This window comes from Antechinus flavipes, chromosome 2, assembly GCF_016432865.1.
Source record: "Antechinus flavipes isolate AdamAnt ecotype Samford, QLD, Australia chromosome 2, AdamAnt_v2, whole genome shotgun sequence".
Classification (NCBI taxonomy): Eukaryota; Metazoa; Chordata; class Mammalia; order Dasyuromorphia; family Dasyuridae; genus Antechinus; species Antechinus flavipes.
Window position 1 is genome coordinate 663,098,560 of NC_067399.1, and position 21,525 is coordinate 663,120,084.

The following is a 21,525-nucleotide window of genomic DNA, read 5'->3' on the forward strand; positions in this document are numbered from 1 at the left end:
CCTTAAAATCATTATAGGCATTGATTCCCCAGTGAAACTTGAGAGTTTAACTGACATCATAAAGAAGAAAATTGAAGATACTCATGGGCAGTTCCTCATTGAAAAAGACTCATCTTCCCGATGGGGGGCGTTCTTTGACGGGACTCATCAAATAGTCTTGCAAAAAAAGGTTGTGTTGTCTCCAGTAAAAGACCCTTTAAATACTAATGATGGGAAAGGGAAAAAAAGGCGAGCACCTCTGCCTCCTTCCGATAAGCCACCATGTAGCATGAAAGGACCGGCGACATCGGACCAATTGGACAAGGAGAACTGGGAAAAGGACTTTGACTCTCGGGCCTCCTCTTTGGATCCATCCCTCATATAAGCTACAAGTGCGCCTTGTTGCTGCTTCCCAGTAGAGATGATAATTTAGGGTGATGAGATCTCAGCCTCTTGAGGTACAATGTAGAGGCCAAACTGGGGCCAGGGCCAGGACAGAAATCTACCAAAGACATTCTTCAAGAATAATTCCGGGTTCTTCAAGATTGTCTTTGAATTGTTGCAATCCCAAATGTAACTCTTAATGAATACATGGCTTAGCCAAAGCCGGTGTTGGTTCCTATTTGTCATTGGGACTTGTTCCTTCAGAGTCATTGAGATGTGTTGCTACTTAATGACTGTGGTAATTATTCATATTGCAATAGATAGTGATTTGCATCAATGGTTTATAATAGTGTAACTAAATATTATAGTTAGGGAAGAAAATAGGGGTTTTTTTAAAATTTTTTTTGTTTTTTGTAGTTTTTTTTTTTTTTTTTGGGGGGGGGGACCATTTTCCATGCTTAACTGTCTCCATTCAGTTTCCATAATAGAATGAATGAGTCAGATTCTAAATGTAGTCTTACAGTCTGGAAGAGTTAACTTGCTCCCACCTCAACACCAGGGTATAAACTTTGCCCCCAGGGAAAACAGAGTGAAAAAATTGAGGGTTGTTGGGGAGAGAATTCCTAGTTATGTTATTAAATATGTGTCATATATTCATCCTGTGAATTTTAATGGGAATCAAAGTTTGTTTTAATTCATATTTCAAAAGTTTTATTCAAACCACAAATTGCCGAATCCACCCAAGAAAGTTTCTTTAATATTCTGGAATTTTCATCTGACATTTCACTGGCTCCAATTCAGTATTAGTCACCAGTTTATAGACTTGACCTTTTAAATTCTTGGGATAAATTCTGGAATCAGATTGAATTCTTCATCTTTAAAAGGAATTTTTAATGCACTATTTAAAATTGTTTCCTTGATGAGACCCGTAGCTATGTTTTACCATTAATCCCTGAAAGTCAAATACATCCAATTTTGGCCTATAGAAATGATACACGACAACATGTTCTATGCATTATTGAACAAGAAATACGCTTTCTATCCAGTGCTAATTTCCTATTGTGTAACATTGGATTTTCAAACTTTGGTTTGTAATTGAGTGCTTGGCCAACATTTTAACATTTAATTAGTAGCTGTGTTCAAAGGAGATGGCAGATTAGGAATTCTCAGAAAAGTTGAGTATGGTATTAATTTTCCATATTAAACACAAATAAATAGCATTCATATTAAATCTGATCTTTCTTTCTTAGTTAAAGGTTTATAATCTGTTGTCTCTGTTATCTACCTAAAGTCAGATTCTTACAACAGTGACATAATTTCCATAGGTGGTAATTTCCATAGCAACTAATCATGGTGACAGAAATGGGATTATGAATTCAAGGAGAAGAATAAACAGCAGGAACAGATGAACACCTTAAAAGGAACAAAAAATCCTTTTCTTGTTATAATGTTTCTTGTAAGCTAGAACAGAGGATTGGTTCTTAAAAATATCTAATCCAAATTTCCAGACAAAGCATTTTCCATAAGGTGTCAGTAGCAACACTAACCATCTCAAATCCTGCTGAATTCTAAATGTTGTTGGAAGAAGGAAATAAAAATACAAGGATTAAATTACTGCCCTGTTCTCTAATCTCTGGGGATCTTTTTAAAGCTATTAAAAGCTCCAAATCTTGGATCAGGACTGCATTATTACAATGTAGAATAAGTACTTGGCCAAAAGGGTCTCTGTTAATTTAATTGGAGCCTTTATTTTTTTTTCCCGATAATATCTATTGCCACATATGTAATATTTATGTCTGGAATGTGTGTGCTTATATATGTACATATATGTATGTAGATGTCTAATTTGTGTATAGGTGAACACGTAGAGTGATGCCATTTTGTTGGTAGCAGGACATGTACTATATGTGTGTGTGTGTGTGTGTGTGTGTGTGTGGTCAAGATGTATACAAAGAATGAGGGAGAATTTCCCAATCCCTGGAAGAACAAGGAGAGACAAGATCCTTAGCGTGCAGGCAAATCTGAATGGCTAGCTAGGGTAATTTATGGAAGATTCTGCTTGTGAAATCCTAGAAATAAAACTAACTTCCTTTCTCTAGTGAAAGAAGTTTATATTAGTTGCAGTTTTGATTGCCCTTTTAACAGATGACATTGAAAGTCAAAAAGGAAAATACTGGTATTAAAATGTAAAATAATTCATGTAAAATAATTCTTTTTTTTTTTAAATAGGACTGTTTTAGATAGTATTTTGTGTCATCTGTTTCTACTTAATTGTATATCTAGACTACGCCAGAGGCAAAATGGCTTGTGTCACTGGAATGGGCCATTCTCTCTTTCATAGTTGGAATCACTTTATGTCTAACCTCTCTTGAAACTTTTGAATTCCATCCTTCTCATTTCTCATGTAAATTACAGCAGGGAGAGATTTTAGTTTGATGTGAGTTAAAAGTTCCTGGCTACAAAAATAATTTACACACCAGTCGTACCTCTCCTCAGTGGACGACTTTGAAGGTCTCAGAGTTGGATATCTGTTTCTATGCCATTGGACATGGATGAATTGGAGCCCTTTAACAGTCCTCCTAATGACCTCTTGTTTACTGATGGACTGAGACCAAGAATAACAGGTTCTCTTTATTTTAGAATTTTTATTTTATTTTTTCAGCTAATAAGTATCTTTTCTCTGCCTCTCACTGTCCCCTTTCATGAAAGAGAAAAAAAGAAAAGGCTTTTTAACAAATATGCAATCAAGTGAAGCATGTTCATATTCAACAATGACTATCTAATTGTACATCTTGGATCATAACTTCTTTTGTAAATAAAAGGAATAGTAATAATTCTCATTTGTATAGCACTTTAAGGTGTGCAGAGTGATCATAGACAGATTATGTGAATAGATCCTAAATGGGCAAGTGTAGATGGAATATAAATAGTATACAAAGGAAAATTTATATTGATAATTTAATAGAAATGTATACAAACTGAATAATCATTAAGCAGAATACCCAACATGAGATGCAATAAAGACTTAGCCTAGAGTAATCTGAAACTACTTCTGAATCCCAAGTAAATTGTCTGCCCTTTAAGTTTCACTGACTCTGAGGTATCTCCAGTACACATTTGTGCACTGAAGGAAATAACTTATTATTGTTACCATAATGTCTGGAAAGAGTTAAATTGCCCCCAAAAAGACAAAACCAGGCAGTTTCCTCTCTTGCTCTTGGTGAGATCTGGGCCCTATTTGCTTACAGTTTATTAGATTAAGTAACATGAGAGCCTGGAGTATAGTAAAAAGTATTTTAAGTTGTACATTTTTCCATTATGCTCTGGTGTAGACAACTACATAATTACCATTAGGATATCTATGTTAGTTTAAAAAAAAATCTAGGATAAATTAATGAAACTTCTTTCCAAAGCTGTTGTAATAGAACAGGGACTTCACTGTCTCATAGCTATACCGTGGCCTAATAAATGTCATCACTCTAGATGTTAAAGTGAAAAGATATCTCCATAAAGTAATATGCTTCCTAGAAACAACTTCTAAGGAAATATGCCTCTAAACAGATTATATGTAATATACATAACATATAAATAGTACAAAAACATAGAAAATGCTAGAATAGGACTACATTAATGGCTCCCCCAAATCTTCCTATTTTAAGAATAGTTTATTTGTCAATTGATAGTTTTGGTCAGTCAACTAAAGCATTTCCTAACCCAAAGTAATTTTTCTATTTTAATCCTAAATATTTTTTTATCTCCAAGATTTTAAATTTACCAATGGTATAGACTAGAAAGATGCTATTTTTTCCCCTAGACAAACACAATGAATTGAATGTTTTCTGGAATAGGATTTGTCTTCCCTTTGTCTCTCACATACATACCCCTTGAAAGACATTGTTGTTATGCAAAAAGCTTCCATCCCTCTCTCTATTCTCTTCATAAAGATTTTTTTTTGAAGGGACTGAGTTAAATCCATGATGAAGTTCATCAAGGACCTGTTCATTTTATCTCATTTCCAATAAATATTAGCAGTTTATGACACAGAATAATGTATGCTGAGTTGTAAAAAAAAAAAAAAAATGAAAAAATGAAAAAAAAAGCTGGCTCAGCTTTAATGGGCTGTCCTTTCAAATTCCTTGTTTGCTCTTTTAAATTGTCTCTTTGTGTAGACAGACGTAAACTTGAAACAAAGCCTTTTTTGACTGGAAACTTAAACCCGGCCTTGTTAATGATAACCTAATTGGTGGAACTCCAGAGAGCTAAGAGATATATGGCAATTCTGTGATGATATTCTGATGCTCTGAAATGACTGGTTGCAAATTTGCTTTTTATATCCTGCTATGTGAATTCCCTATAATAAGCATTAGTGTATTTTTAAGCATCGACAGTCACAGTGTGGTTAAATACAAAAATAATAGAATCACAGAGTGGGGACAGAGATGTAAATCTAGAAGGCATTTGGTTAGCATATAATTTACACCTCCTAAGGTAAACAGCTTTGCAGAAAATATCAGACAGGCCAATTCTCCGGTGAGTTTTGCAAAATCCATTTTAACTTTCTCAAGTACCCCCCTGACCTGGGAGAGCGCCTTTTTTAAGTGGATTCAAATGTATGTGGAAAGTGAAATCCATTTATAAATGCCTTATCTTTGCCCTTTAGGGTTCTATTAAATGTATTTTACCTGGTACTATTAAAAATGGAAATTGTGATGATTTAGAGACAACCCATGTAAGGTCACTTAGACATGTTTGTATTGTATAAGCAGTCAAGTATTTCTTCAGGCATGGATTCAAGCACCTCAGCCACCTGCTGAGAAGTTAATTAGTTCAGCCCCAAATGGAATTATAGGGCAGTGTGGCACAATTTATGTGAAATGGCATTTTAGAAAGCAATCACCTGTAATGCGGGGGTTGGAGAGCAGAGGTAGTAGAGATAGAACTGGCAGAGAAATGCCATCGCGCCCAGAATATTTTTTTCGATATGGTAGGAATTTAGCAAAACACAAATTGTATTTTTAAGAGTGAAATATTAAAACACTAATTAAACTTTAACTGATGACAGTTTAATTTCCTGGTACATCTTAAACGTTCCATTAGTCTTAAACCGTAATGTAGATGGCGATGTCTTTTTACGCTTACATTTCAAAGGCATTGCCGTAGTTAAATGTTTACATATTTACTTTTAATTGCTTTATGGGTACTAATCATAAGCAAAGGTTTGTTCTGGATGGTCTAACTTTGCAGTTAATACTTTTTAGCCTTAACAACTAGGAAGTACCTACTTTGTTGTTTTTTATTTAAAAAAATAAAAATCTTTTCAACTGACATGAAATTGTTGAATGTTATTTTTGCGAAGTAATAGTATAATTTGTATTCTGTATGTCCCTCCTGTCTTAAAATCTATGTTAAAGTGAATTTCTGAATTAAAGGGATCTTTTATACCAAGGACTTATATTTCCTTAAGCAACTAGAAGCCATGTGTTCATGGCAACTATAAATTCAAAGAACCAATTCATGAGTACATTTTTTTTTGCTTCTCTCAAAGAACTTTCCCTTTGGGTTAACACTGACAATAATAAACAGTATAGCGACCCGAGTTCAGTCAAATGGACAGACAGGCCAGGCGCTCGTGCTAATTGTAAAACCAATATCCTTATGGTCTTGTCTGGATGGAGCTAACGTTTGTCAGATGCAGAATTGGATGTATTTAACATCCTACACTCTTTACATATAACCTTTCCTTGAATTCTAGACTTCCTCTTTTCATCCTCGGTACTATCCACAGACTAGGAAATAGCAACTCAAAGCTTTCTCATAACTTGGTGATGGAGAATTTCCCCAATGGGAATCTGATAGTAAATTAGACACTTGAGAGAAACTGTCTCTCCTTGCCACTAAGAGACCACTTATTTGAATGCTACCTCCCTTAGCACCTAATTTACTTCCAGGGAACAACTTAAGAGATGGGGATAGGAAGAGAAAAGAGCAATAAAGTGGCCACTAACTCAATTACTAATGTTAAGTCTATACTTGATTTTCCAAACCTATAGCATAACCACCATGCTAAAAACCTGTCGCTTCTTGTGCGAATGAGTTTGCTTTCTCCGTGGAGAAACATTTACTAACTGAAGGAAGGATGCACTAAGACCACTAAAGTAGATTGTGATTCATCACCTGCTGTGGGCAAAGAATGAAAAGACCCCTCTTCTCATTGAATTTACATCCTAATGAAGACACACATAAAATATGTTGCAGAAATATAAAATTACTAGACATTTACTAAAGGCTTTCGCGTAAGAGGGTAATAATGAAGCTGCATCTGAAAGAAAGTGAAGGCAAGTCAATAAGTTGGGTAAATTTTCATCATAAAAAATAGGGTTTTTTCAAAAGCACAAACCAAATATTGCCAACTTAATATTGTAGAAACTGCATTTTCAGAAGTAGTCATAAAGGGTATGTGGTCATGTGTACATGTTCTCTCTCTAATGAAAATTCATTACTGGCTCCATATATCACTGAGGGTTCTTAATCAAAATATGTTCCATATGTTTCTTCATGCAATTTTAACAAAGGGAAAAAATAGAACTTACTGAATTACAAATGATCCAGTGGGCAACAGAGAGATACACTATTTGGTATGTTACCAACAATACCTTGTGAGTTAGATGGTGTGGAAAATGAGTGAAACAGGGCCTCTAAGTGCCATGTTGAATGAGAGAGAAAATCTGGAACGACCAAGGGTGGAAGAAGAGCCGAAGATCTGGATCAGAACAGAGCAGACGGAGCTCAGTTCTCTCCCATGGGGCCGTCTGACAAAGTGGAAGGTGAGCCTTATAGTCAAAAAGACTCTTGTCATATGCCGGCTTTCAGCTTGTACAGACACAGATGGCAAATTCTCCATTTCAGGCAGACTGGACTATTAGCTATTAATTCTATCTGGTCCCCCCCTCCAGTCTTGTTACTGTTAACTCCAGATTCCTCAGTCATAAACACTCTGTGCATCTCCAACAACTGAAAATCTTGTTTCTTTGCAAAATGCCTTCTTTCCAGAAAGCAATATACATCTGATTCCCCAAGCTGAAACTGATCTTTGCTTCCTCCCATCTCCTCCATTCTTCTGTCTGAATTTCTTTCTTCCTTACCCAATTCTATCCAATATCATATTGACGTATATGGCTACTTCCTGAAGGCGGGGACAATCTTATTTTCTATATTTATAGCTCCCCTAGTGAAAGTCCTCAAGGTCTAATGGGCAGAGGCTTGACATGTTCAAATGCTGCTTCTGCTACTTAATAAATAGCTCTTTCATTTTAACCAATTCATTTAGCGTTCCTCAGCTCTCAGCCACTCTCTTAAAGACTAAATTGTTGAGGAGATGCAGACTTGCATTGATGGAGAGACTTTTCACACCAGTATTTCCCTTACCAAGGAAATCAATTATATATTCCCACCATATTCTTTGTCCTTTGTTCTCAGAGAGGATCATGACATTAGGAAGGACTTGCAAGTAAATTGGATTTAAGTGAGGTAGGGCTGTGCAAAGTTTGAGAGCTTCACTTTCTCCTCCAGAACTATCTGGATCCAGTGGTAAAATATAATCGGGACAACTGGAAATGGCCCTGGATGCAGTGAGCAACAACTCTTGCATCTTGGAACATTAGACAATTAGCACATTTTGATTGTATTGAATAAAAGATTATTAAAGTAAAGATGATCTTGGAAAGACCAGGCACCATATTTTGCCATAATGCATCTTGGGAGCCAGTGGCCACTGCTAATTGGAGTCATTCAACACTGCCAATTTAGGATGCTTTGGAAGCCTAGATTCTCCCAAGAATAGAAATTGATTATCCAAAGGGCAGTGGAAAAGAAGCATCTTGTTGTATGTGAACTGGTTATAATACCTGTTGAGAAGGAATTAATATAGAAACAGTAGAAAAGATATTGCCCACAAACATATGACCAGGAAAAAATGAAAGATCGGTCATGTAGAAAGAGAAAGGACTAAGAGTGGACAGCTTGCAAAGCTCTCCAAGGAGGGCCCCTAGAACACTGAGGGGTGAATTTATAGAGGGCAGTTGCATGAGGTGGACAAAAATGGTTTGTGATCTGACTGATCAAGTGGTGTTCGGTCATGTCTGATGCTTCATCATCCCAGCTGGGGTTTCCTTGGCCAAGATACTAAAATGATTTCCTCCTCCAGATCATTTGATAGGTGAGGAAACTGAGGTAAATAAGGTTAAATGACTTGCCCAGAGTTACACAGCTAGTAAGTTCAGAGGCCACATTTGAACTCAAGCAGACGAATCTTCCTGGTCCAGTGCTTGGTACTCTATGGAACCCCTAGCTGTTTCTTGAATCAGTACTTATACTGAGATAATATTGATCGGGATGTTTCTTAAATGAGCTTATTCTTCCATAAAGACCATAAATTTAGATTTCTAGCACAATGCTTCCATTTTTCCAATGAGGAAACTAATTAAATTTAAAAAAACAAAGCACTCTTGTTGCTTCCTAGAGCTGTGTCTTTTTCTGAAAGTCAATTCACAGCTATAAATTCACGACTCCCAATCAAGTCTGTCAATAAATATTTATTATTTCTTGTGTGCCAAGCACTGTTCTAAGCTCTGAAAATTAAAAAAAAAAAGTGAAAATGTTCCTTGCCCAGAAAACTTTTCTGGCTCACTGAGGAGAAACTTTTGCCTCTCACTAATGTTTTTCCCCCCTATATTCCAAACCTGTCAAATGCGTGAACTTATTTGTGTGGGTCCTCAAAGGGGAATACAACATTTTGCTTGTATTATTTCCTTTGCTTTGTAGCCCTCCACAAATCAAGTACCATTTATTTAATAAGCAAGGCAGCCTCCATTAAAGTCTTGCCAATGCCTCTTTATGGTGTTTAATTGATCAGGAGTTCTTGAATCTATGCCGGCAGCTTATATTTTTTTATTTTCTTGGCAAAGATACTGGAATGATTTGCCATTTCCTTCTCCGGCTTATTTTACAGATGAGGAAACTGAGGTAAAGGGGTAAGTGACTTGCCTAGAGTCACACATAGCTAAGAAGTTTAAGGCCAGATTTGAACATGGAAGATGAAACTTCCTGATTTCGGGCCCTCCTCCATCGGTGTCAGGTCTTCCCAAACAGGAAGAGTCTTGAATATGAGCCCAGGAATGAACCATATTTTTATTGTCCAAGGACCTGCCTAGTTAAGTGCTGCATGGTAGGAAAAATGTTAGAGCCAGGGGTCAGGAGCCAGGAGAGGACTGAATTCCGATCCCACAATTTCTCCCTTACCTAACTTTAATCACTGAATGGGTTTTCTTCAAACATAAGCCCTGATGAAGACTTTAGCTTAAAAAGGCCATTTGGATTTTCCAATTTGTCATCTATAGCACCTCTCTCCATCTAGTTGGGAGGCCTAATGGGACCTTCTATGGGAAGCCCTCAGCAAACCCCTCAATGGCTAGGAAATGTCAGCCATTCTCAATTGCAAAATTATGATACTTGCTCCCTCTCTCACTCCCAAAGGCTGCCAAGGAATGGAGGACTTGAGACCCATAATCTTCTCTGGAGAGAGAGCCCATCTACCCATGCAATCACAATCCCTTGCAACATTAGGGAGTCACAGAGACTCCTCCAGGTGGATTCCGGGATTCTCATTTTCCATCGCTCCAATGGTCTCCTTCTCTGCTTTCCCTGCCTCCTCCTATACATGATACTGGAACCTTTCTCCACCCACCACCGGAAGCTGGAGGCCGGACACAAGAACGTGTTCAGACATTCTGAGAGGCCCAACATCGGGGCCGGGCTCAAGATCTCCCAGGGTACTAAAAGGCTGTGTTTAAAAAAAAAAAAAAAAGTCTCTGCCTTTTGATCGTACGGCATTTCAAGATGCTTGAACTGTTATTATTCATTTAGTCTGTCAGGGAAGGAGTGTTTCTCCCCGAGCCGTATGCACTTCGAGCATTTCTGTTCGTGCCTTCTGTCAAACAAGATTTCTTCAGCCTTTGATTTTTATCAAGATTTACTTCACCGTGCTCTTCAAAGCAGTTAATTCAAAGTTCACTGTCTCTGTGGGTGGATTCGTTGAGTAACTGAAATACCAACGATGAATGCCATGAGAGTTTGTGATAATATTTTCTCTTCACGAGATCACTCTTACCAAAATAAGGGGCCTTGAACATTGTACCCACTTATCTGACATTTTTAAGGGAAAGACTTGGAGGAACACCCGCTGCAAATTAAAAAAAAAAAAAAAAGATTTCATTTTTTCCTCAATTACATGTAAAAAATGTTAACATTTGTTTTTGAAAATTCTGAGTTCCAAATTCTCTCCCTTCTCTCTCATCTCTCTTCCTTGAGAAGACAAGTAATTTGCTATAGATTATACATGTGCGGTCATGCAAAACATTTCCGTATTAGCCATGTTGCAAAAGAATCAATGATGTGTTAGTGATAGATCATCTAGAATGGGCTTTATTAAATAGAACATAGCTGCTGCAAGATGAGGCGGGGAGAGAGGGAAGCAGCTAAATGGTTCAGTGGAGAAGAGTGCCAAGCTTAGAGTCGTAAAAGACTCATCTTCCTGAGATCAAATATAGCTTCAGACTTCCCAGCTGTATGACTTTATCACTTAATGCTGCCTCAGTTTCCTCATCTGTAAAATGAGCTGGAGAAGGAAATAGAAAACCATTCCAGTATCTTTGCCAAGAAAATCCTAAATGGGATCACAAAGAGTTGGACGGGACTGAAATGACCGAACAAGCTTCAAGATGATACTTAGCAGGTAGAATCAAGCAGATGTTCTCAAACTGCCTCAGATCTTAGCTATATTGAACTGGGAATAAGCCATTTAAGCTTTCTCAGCCAGTTTCCTCATGAGGACAAAAGTGAGAACATTAGAGTTCTCAAGTATTATGTAGAATTATATATATATATATATATTCTTATATATAATATAATGTAAATCTACATTATATGTCAGACATTAATATTGTTTTAGATGTATGTCTACACATGTGCAAATACACATATACCCATATATATACACGTTTATACAATATATATAACATATATATATATATATATATATATATATATATATATATCAAAGAGCTTTTCTGGATCTGAACCTATGATACTCGTTGGAAAAGACAAGCAATAAGTACCCAGAGGAAAGTTGGAATATAGCTTTTGCTCCATCTCTTTCTGAGTTAGAAGGAGTTGAGAGTATAGACAGGATAGTTGGAAGGAAAGGTTTTCTTTTTAGACTTAAGAGAAATGGTCAAAACGTGAGATTCATAAGAGCAACCAGAGAAGCGAATGAACAATATGGAAGTCTCTCCTACCTTTAAGCTGGAGGCCATTTTTAATGGAGTCTTCAGAGGCAGGACAGGAGGACACTGAACTGGTCTGCCTGACTGCCTAGCCCTGGACTGGAACTCCAGATTGGAAGGGGAAGAAGGAAGCTACTAACCGGACCTCCGAAGTATCTAGGGAGGGGGAAAGGCAGCTTTTGCCTCTGGGAAAAGCAGATACTTTTATAAGCGTACATTCCTAAGGTTGGAGTCTCCTCATAAAAGAAGTAATGGTTTTACAGGGCAAAATTACAATAGCTAACATTTACATAGCCTTTTAAGGTTCACAAAGCGCTTTACAAATATTACCCCTGGCAGGTAAATGCTATTATTATTTCCTTTTTTACAGAGAGGGAAACTGAGGCAAACAATTTCAGTCATTTGCCCAGGCTACACGGCAGCGTTGGAGGCTAAATTTGAACTCAGGTCTTCTCAATTACAGAGCCAACACTCTAGCCACCGAGCCAGCTAGCTGCCTCATTTCAGATGGCTCTTGGGAAGATTCCACCCAAGGGTCTAAGGCTTTTGGAAACTATATTACTTACTCTGAGCTCTCTCTCTTAACATATTTTGGTGCAATAGAAATGATTTATGTTAGTTACAAAAATACCAAGGTATTTATATTTCTTTAAATTTTACTTTAAATCATACCTTGAGGTAGTTGTCCAAAAGGCAAAAAGTACAGAGTAAATAAATAATCGAGCTCATTATTTTAGCGAAAAGGTTTTCATATAGGAAAGTATATTTGGCTCCATTCTGTGCAGTGTCTTTCCCTCTTGGGTCTCATGAGGCATTTTTATTTCTCCTGTATTTCTGCACTTACTTAACAGATTATTTCCTTTTCACAGAATCACAGAATCTCAACATTAGTTAAAACCTCAGGAGCCACCTAGACAGACGGTACCTGAGCAGCTATATGTCTGCCACCGATGTCACAGTCCCGGCCTCGTTTATTATTATTATTTTTTATAATTATAGCTTTTTATTTTTCCAAATACATGCAAAGATAGTTTTCAACACTCACCCTGGCAAAACCTTGTGTTCCACGTTTTCCCGGCCTCTTTTAAAGACCTCTAGTGAGAATCCACCACTGCCTAGGCCGAGCTCATTTCAGTTCATTAGGAGGTTTTTCTTTATATCAAATCCTCATATCAAGCTGCTCCTAGATCTTCCCTCTGGGTGTTACCACGATAATGAAATCTAGTTCCTCCAGGCTGAGAAAGCTAATATACCTTCCCCATGCCTGATGCCCAAGGCTTCTCTTACGCAGGCCCCAAATCTCCATTTCAACTGGTTGCCATATGGCATGGTCTTCAGGCCCCTAAGATCATGTATACTTCATGTATTTATGTCTAGAAGGGACTTGATTTTTTATTTAAAATAACACAAACTAAGAAAAAACAAAATAGAAAAAGAAAGAAAAGGAAAATTTTAAAGACAAAACAAAACATTGTCATGTGCCCAGCAGAATAGCCGGGAAGTTTCAAAATAATTAGCCCTAAATTTCCATTTCAAGAAAACATATATAGCAGAAGAGATTGTATATTCATGACTGTTGATATTTTCTTTGCTTCCTTATAGGTTATTCCTTTCTCCCTACCTGCCCCAATAAAGCTACAGTTAAGCACAAGTGTGTGTGTGTGTGTGTGTGTGTGTGTGTGTACACACACACACATATATATATATTCATATATACATACATATATACACATATACATAAAAATATGCACTCACATATATGTGTGCATACATAATGAAGTAATAGTTTTACAGGGCAAAATTACAATAGCTAGCATTTACATAGCCCTTTAAGGTTCACAAAGCGCTTTACAAATATTACCCCTGGCAGGTAAGTGCTATTATTATCTCCTTTTTACAGAGAGGGAAACTGAGGCAAACAATTTCAGTAATTTCCCCAGGATACATGGCTAGCATATACACATGTGTATGTGTACATATGCATTTGCCCAGGTGTCGACATACAGCTAAAACAATATTAATATGACTGACAAATAATGTAGATTTCTCTCAGTTTTATCTTCAAGTTTGACTTTGTCTGACATTAATGATTACTAGCCTTCCTTTATTTTTCTAGTGCATTCTATTCCTATCTTTGTTACAGTATTTGTGTTTATCTCTTTGTTCCCGTCCCTGCTAACTCATTCACTTTCATTCTAGTCCTTAACTTGCCTTGCTATTCCTTAATCTTCCCATGAGCCCCTCTGTTATCTTCTCCCCCAACCTTTCCCCTCCCTCTTTATCCCACTCCCCTTAATCCGAACACCTTTCTGTGCCCACCTTATCCTATACCACTCTTTCTTTCCCATTAATTTATAGGCTTTGTTCCACTGCCATAAAGTTACACACCCTTATATGCTCCATCTTATCCTATTTCCTTCCCCCTCTCATTTATATCTCTATAAATTTTGGAGGGGCTATATCTTCCACGATATATGCACATACATATGCATGGTGTTCCCTATTTGACCCATTCCCAATATGAGTAGGCTTTCAGAACTGCCAGCCCTCCTTCCCCATCCAATGCCTCTGTGGCTGTTCTTCCTCTGCCCCTCATTCATATAGCATAATTCCTATTTTTACCTTTTCCTGGCCAGTTTTGCTTTTTAGAGCCAGATAATATTCAGCTCTACCCCAATCTTTCTTTTGAGCTGCCCAATCACTGATGTCAATCTTAAACATTTTCCATGTAAAAAACATAAACAGTTTTTCCTTGTTGAGTCCCTTGAAATTAATCTTCGAAAGTGGCTCTTATATGTTAAATTTTCTATTGAGTTCAGGTTTGGTTGAGATAAAGTCCTAAAAATCTGCAAGTTTGTTGAATGTCCTTTTTTTCCATTCAATATTATGGTTAGTTTTGCTGGATATGATATTTTTGGCCACAGATCTAGTTTTTTTGATTGTTAATATATATTATTCCAGGACGTGTGACCTTTTATTGGAGCTGCTGATAAATTCTGTATAATTCTAATTGTCTTCAGCATATTTGAATTTTTCTTTTTCTTGTAGAATTTTCTTTTTGATCTGAGGGTTTCAAAATTTAGTGATAATATTCCTATGCGTTTTTCATGTAGGATCTCTTTAGGTGGAGCGTGGTGGAATTTTTCTATTTCTACTTTCCCCTCTTGTCCTACCATGTCAGAACAATTTTATGTGATTATTTCTTGCATTGTTATATGAAGGTTCTTTTTTTTTTTTTTTGGTCACAGCTTTCAGGTAGTCCAATTCTTCTTCTATTTTCTCTTCTTGATCTGTTCTTCAAATCTGCTATTTTTCTTATGTTTCACATTCTGTTTTATTTTTTAAATTCTCTGTATTTTGTTTTTTATTTATTATTAAAGCTTTTTATTTTCAAAACTTGTGCATGAATAATTTCCAACATTCATCCTTGCAAAACTTGTGTTCCAAATTTTTTCTCTCTCTTCCCCCCACCCTCTCCCCTAGACAGCAAGTAATCCAATATGTGGTAAATATGTGCAGTTCTTCTATACATATTTCCATGATTATCTTGCTGCATAAGAAAAACCAGATCAAAAAGGAAAAAATGAGAAAGAACCCAAAAAGCAAGAAGACAACAACAAAAAGAGTGAAAATGCTATATTATTATCAATGCTCAGTCCCCATAGTCCTCTCTCTGAGTGCAGATGGCTCTCTACATAACAAGTCTATTAGAATTGGCCTGAATCACTTCATTGTTAGAGCCACGTTCATCAGAATTGACCATCGTATAATCTTGCTGTTGCTGTGTACAATGTTCTTTTGGTTCTACTCACTTCATTTAGCATCAGTTCATGTACTCTCTTCAGGCTGATCCTGCTGATCATTTCTTATAGAGCAATAATATCCCATAATATCCATATTATATAACTTGTTCATCTATTCTCCAATTGATGGGCATCCATTCATTTTCCAATTTCTGGTTACTACAAACAGGGCTGCCACAAACATCTTTGCACATGTGGGTCCCTTTCCCTTCTTTAGTATCTCTTTAGGATATAAGCCCAATAGAAACACTGCTGGGTCAAAGGGTATGTACAGTTTGATAATTTTTTGAGTATAGTTCCAAATTGCTCTCCAGAATGGTTGATCTGTTCACAATTCCACCAACAATGTATCAATGTCCCAGTTTTCCCACATCCCCTCCAACATTCAGCATTATCTTTCCCTGTCATTCTAGCCAATCTGACAGGTGTGTAGTGGTATCTCAGAGTTGTCTTAATGTACATTTCTTTGATCTATAGTGATTTAGAGCATTTTTATATGAATATAAATAGTTTCAATTTCTTTATCAGAAAATTGTTCATATCCTTTGACCATTTAGCAACTGGAAAATAGCTTGAATTCTTATAAATTTGAGTCAATTCTGTAAATGTTTTAGAAATGAGGCCTTTATTAGAATCCTTGAATGTAAAAAAAAAAAAAATTTCCCAGTTTAGTGCTTCCCTTCTAATTTTGTCTGCTTTGGTTTTGTTCGTATAAAAACTTGTTTGGGATAGCTAGTTGGTGTAGTAAATAGAGCACCAGCCCTGAAGTCAGGAGGACTTGAGTTCAAATCTGGCCTCAGATACTTAATACTTCCTGGCTGTGTGACCCTGGGCAAGTCACTTAACTCCAATTGCCTCAGCAAAAAAGAAAGAAAGAAAGAAAGAAAGAAAGAAAGAAAGAAAGAAAAAAAAAGGAAAAAAAAACTTTTTAACAATATAACCAAAGTTATCCATTTTGCATTCCATAATGTATTCCATTTCTTCTTTGGCCACAAATTCCTTCCTTCTTCACAGCTCTGAAAGGTAAACTATTCTTTATTTTTCTAATTTGCTTATAATAGCATTCTTTATGTCTAAATCATGAACCCATTTCAACCTTATTTTGGTATAGAGTGTTAAGTGTGAGTCAGTGCCTAGTTTCTACCATACTATTTTCTAGTTTTCCCAGCAATTTTTGTCAAATAGTGAGTTCTTATCCCAGAAGCTGGAATCTTTGGGTTTATCATATTTTGTTATATACATATATATTGATAGTCTCACCCAATTCTAATTTTCAAAGAAGAATTATTTTTCTTCCTTAAGACTCTGTATTGCCTTTTCTAATTGTTTAACTTTTTTTCATCATCTTCTTATTTTTCTTGGATGGTTCTTATTTTAGCTTAGTTTAGTTTTTTTGTTTTTTTGAGTTTTTCCTCAATCTTGTATTTGATTTTTAAAGTATTCTTTTAGTTCTTCTATAAATTCTTTCTGGGCAAGTAGCCATTTAACATTATTCTTTGGGGAGGAAGAGGCTTTTTTTAATCATCATCCTCTTCTGAAGATGAACTCTGGTCTTCCTTATTCCCATAGTAAGTTTCTATGGTTGAGTTTTTTCTTCTTTTCCTGTTCATTTTTTAAAAAGTGAGAACTATTAATGTAAGTACCTCTAATCCTAGAGGGGCAAGGTAGCTCTGACTTCATCCCTCCCTTCTGACCTAGAAGCCCAAACCAAGACCGCCCTTCCTCCTGAAAGTGCCCGCAGCCTCCCTGCCCCACTGCTACTGCACTCCCCATGTGCTGGTTCCTTCTCACCCACGGTCAAGTTTTTGTAGTGCAGCTGGGCAGGGTGTTCCTATCAGCAAAGGTTCCCCCAGTCTTCCTGAACTGAGACCCCCTCCACTCCCAGAAGTTGAAAGTTTCTGTGTTTCTGGCTAAGGTTCCTGCCAAACCCAGATAGCCTCAGGGCTCCCACTTGGTGTTTCTGAGGAGTTCATCTGGAGCTGTTTACACTTCTCTTGGGATTAACCCCAGTCCTGGGATCTTCCTTTGGGCCTTCTTCATTTGTCCCAAAAGGATCCCTGTTCTGCCCCAAATCTTTGTTTTCCACTGGTCTATGTTCTCCCTGAGGTGCAATTTGTTCTATTTGCCGGGGAAATTTAGAGAACTTGGAATTTTCTAATCTACTCTGCCATCTTTCCAGAATCCTCCCATGGAAGGGACTTCAGAGATTATGTATCTCAATGCTTTCATTTTATGGTGGGGAAACGGAGCCAACAATTGAGTCTAGGTTCACTGATACCAAAACTAGTGCTCTTTCCACCAGTTTCATTTGACTCAATCTAATAAGCATGCATTAAACACCTACTGTATGCCAATTCTTTTACTAGGAATAATAGGTATAAAGATAAAGTTAAATAAGAAATCCCTTGAAGTGGTCAAAATTATTTGAATTTGAACTGTTTGAACTTATCATTAGGTAAAATACAGTAACTAGCTCCAGATTAATGGAAATGGAAGTGTGCAGTACAAATTTAAATAATGGGATTACTTCAGGTGCTTTATTAGGTGCACTGTAACTAACATTTATATAACCCTAGAAGGGGCTGGAGATGAAGGTGTTTGCCTGAAAAGGAGAGCGAGTTACTACCTCTTAACTTAAATTATGTTTAAATTATATATAATATTACCTTATTGTGAGTGACACCGATTTTTTTAAGCTCAACTCTTCAGGACTGACACCTCAGTTCTTTAGGTGTATAGGTTTTCTTTCAAATCTGCCTAGAAGCAACAATGGAAAGGGCACTTACCTGATGTTATAGCCCTAGAAAATCTAACATTAGCCAATTTACAAACATTATGACCCCTCCAGGACTGTTTTGTGTATTGTATCTACATATTGGTCTGGATTCACATGTTCTTTCTGCTCTTGAGAAGCTATAAAAATATAAATCAATAATATCTCTGTTCAGTCTAACATATTATTATATAATTATATATTATATATATATAACATATACTACATATACATATTATATATTATACATAATATATTATATATTCTAGGAATATTACTTCCCATACACCCCTCATACAGTTTCCTTTCTCCCTGATGACACAGATTCTCCTTTGGTGCAAGCTCTCATCATCTGATTAGTGTCATGGCCCTTTTTTTCAAGGTAGACATTTAATAAAGACTTGCTGAATTGAATTTGTTTTCTGCTTCCTCCCCATGGAATTTAACCTTGGAATGATGTAACCATACCCAAGACCCCGAGAGTCAGTCAATAAACATTTATTATATCTATGGTGTGCCAGGTACTGTGCTAGGTGCTGAAAATGCAAATAAGAAAGACAATCCCTGTCCTCCAGGGGTTTATAATCTAACAGGGGAAGACAATACAAAAGAAAGCTGTAAAGAAGCCACTGAAGGTGCTGAGGAAACTGGACCCATCTCAGTGATATTGAGCTTCCGATAGGATTTCCTGGGGAAGGCACAAGTTTTTGAAGTCAACTCTAAGCAAAATACATCCTTCTCAATGGAGCTAACCTTACAAATAAGCCTGTTAATGTCAAAGCCTTTCCCATAACACCTTTCTGTTAGTAAATGGTAACAATGCTTTTTGTTGTCCAGTCCTTTCAATCATGTCCAACGTTCAATGACCCCATTTGGGATCTTCTTAGTATAGGTGCTGGAGTGATTTACTATATCCTTCTCCATCCCATTTACAGATAGAGGAAACTGAGGCAAACAGGATTAAGTTATTTGCCCAAGATCACACAATTAGTATCTCCAGTCGTCCTGACTCCAGACTCTGAGCTCTACCCACCAGACTACCCAGCTGCCTTCTGGAAATACTTGCTTACTTTCAAAACTGTTCAAAAGACAATGCTTCCTTGAATTATTGGATTATTTGATTATTTATATACTAGCTGAATGATCCTGGCAAGCCATTTCAATCCACAGTCCCCTCCAGGCAACTCTTAAAACTATTAATGACAGAACATTTGCTGATCCACCTTGGTAGAGGGAATTTCCTCCCTGGACATTCTCTAAATCAATTAAATCACAAGTCTGGACCACTACATTCTTCATCAAAATAACAACAAGAAAACTGCCAGGCACTTTGCAAGATCCTGCAACTACAAAGAAAAAACCAAAAATAACCTCTGTTCTCAAAGGGCTCGTAGTTCACCGATGATGGTTTATATGCCGTTTCATATATGCAAGTCACAATTTGTAATATGCTTCCACCTACTTGTGTTTCTTTAAATCTTGTTCTATTTCATGTCCACACCTGAGACTTAAAAAAAATAATAATACTTATAAACATGTTTTTCAATCCCTGAAGGTTTACAAAGCATTTCTTTGTACACTGTGAGAATGGTAATGAAATTGTTATTTGACAGATGACAAGGCAACTGAACTAAAATGTGTGGCTGGGGTCACAGCTAGAAAGTGTCAGAGACAAGAGTTCAATGCAAAATGCCCGAGTCCAATCACAGTATTCTTCCCATGAATCCCCACCAAGCCTCAAACTAAAAGGAGCCTGAGCTGAAAATTGTTCTAAGGTACCTCAGCTGTGAGGATTAGGAAAAAGATCTATATTATAACACATTATTTGGGCACAATACTATCTCACAATTGTCTATTCTTCCAGCCATTGGAAATGTTTTATTCTGTCCTTACTAGTTCTAGAAAAAAAAACAACCCAAATGAACAAACTAATTACAAATATTTTCATCAAAATAGATAGTGAATTGTCATAAAGACTTGAAATTACTCCCAACTTCTCACCCTAATCCGAAATTTGTGCTAATTCTAACCCTAAATGCATCTGACTCTAACCCTAACCCTATCTAACCTATATATAGTTACAATTCATACTTCTCTAATTGTTCATTCAGCATGTCCATAAGTTTATATAAAATTCATAAAATCAATTTTTAAAATGAAAATAAATGTGAAAGCTTTTAGTGAATAGAATATTATTAGAATATAGATAATAGAATATTATTCCATTAGCAAATCTGTCTTAATTAAGTACTTGTACTCCTTCAGATAACTTTTCTGTTGGCCATAGTGAAAGCCAATATTTGGAAGTTAGAGAGTCAGAGTGTACTGGAGTTGGAAGGAACCTTAGAGGTCATCTAGTTTAATTACTTTATGTAAACCAAGGCCAAAAGAGAGGAAGTGTAATTTAACTTGCCCAGATTACACTAATTAGTAGGAGATGGTGCAAAACAATCCAGATTTCTTAATACTTGGTTTTGTAATTTCTGTCTCTTGAAAGAGACTAAAGTGTTAGGGAGTAAGATCTGGTAGGTCCCTGATTTCACTCTCTACCAAGAGAGGATAAAACAGAGAAACAAGTGGGGTTACTCAAAAGAAATTCATTCAAGGGCAGCTAGTTGGTGTAGTAGTTAGAGCACCAGCCCTGAAGTCAAGAGGACCTGAGTTCAAATCACTTAACACTTTCCAGCTGTGTGACCTGGGCAAGTCACTTAATGTAAAGGGCTGAAACTCTGAGTTGATGCACTGAGGTCGGACAATCGAGCACTTAAGGTTAACTACCGATTGGACAATACTCTATTAGCATATGCTTGGAAAATGGCTCTTCCCACTATTCTGTGCTGGCTCGTTCTTTTGGTGTATGCAGAGAATTGTGGGAAAGATTAGGGGGTGGAGTAAGACAAGCCAGGGTCACTTTGGCAATGGAGGAAGAGAAGGAAGGTCCTGCATCCATCCTGTTCACTTCTACCCCTAAAGACAAGAATAAAGAACAAGGACTTTTGCTTATCCTGACTCTGGATGATTCTAAGATATCCAGGGTGCTAACGCAGTCATCACAACTTAACCCCAATTGACTCAGAAAAAAAGAATGAGAAGAAGTTCATTCAAGTAGATCCTATGGTCCATCAAGGGCAGGGAATTATCTTGTGCTTCATAGTATTCATCACTTTGACACTGACCCCCTCACTATTGGTCCTGGGGACACAGGGATGAAAACAAAATAGTCCCAGCCCTTTATGTTGTATTGGGA

At 36.9% G+C, this 21,525-nt stretch overlaps 1 protein-coding gene across 1 annotated transcript in view; it reads left to right on the forward strand.

The window, feature by feature from the left end:
- The window catches only part of RTKN2 (rhotekin 2), a 69,452-nt gene extending 63,757 nt beyond the window's left edge, over window positions 1-5,695 (forward strand). The window contains exon 13 of the mRNA XM_051973864.1: window positions 18-5,695. Coding sequence (XP_051829824.1) covers window positions 18-364 — 347 coding nt within the window. The 3' untranslated portion in view covers window positions 365-5,695. The remainder of the gene's footprint in view (window positions 1-17) is intronic.
- The last annotated feature ends 15,830 nt before the right edge of the window (window positions 5,696-21,525 follow it).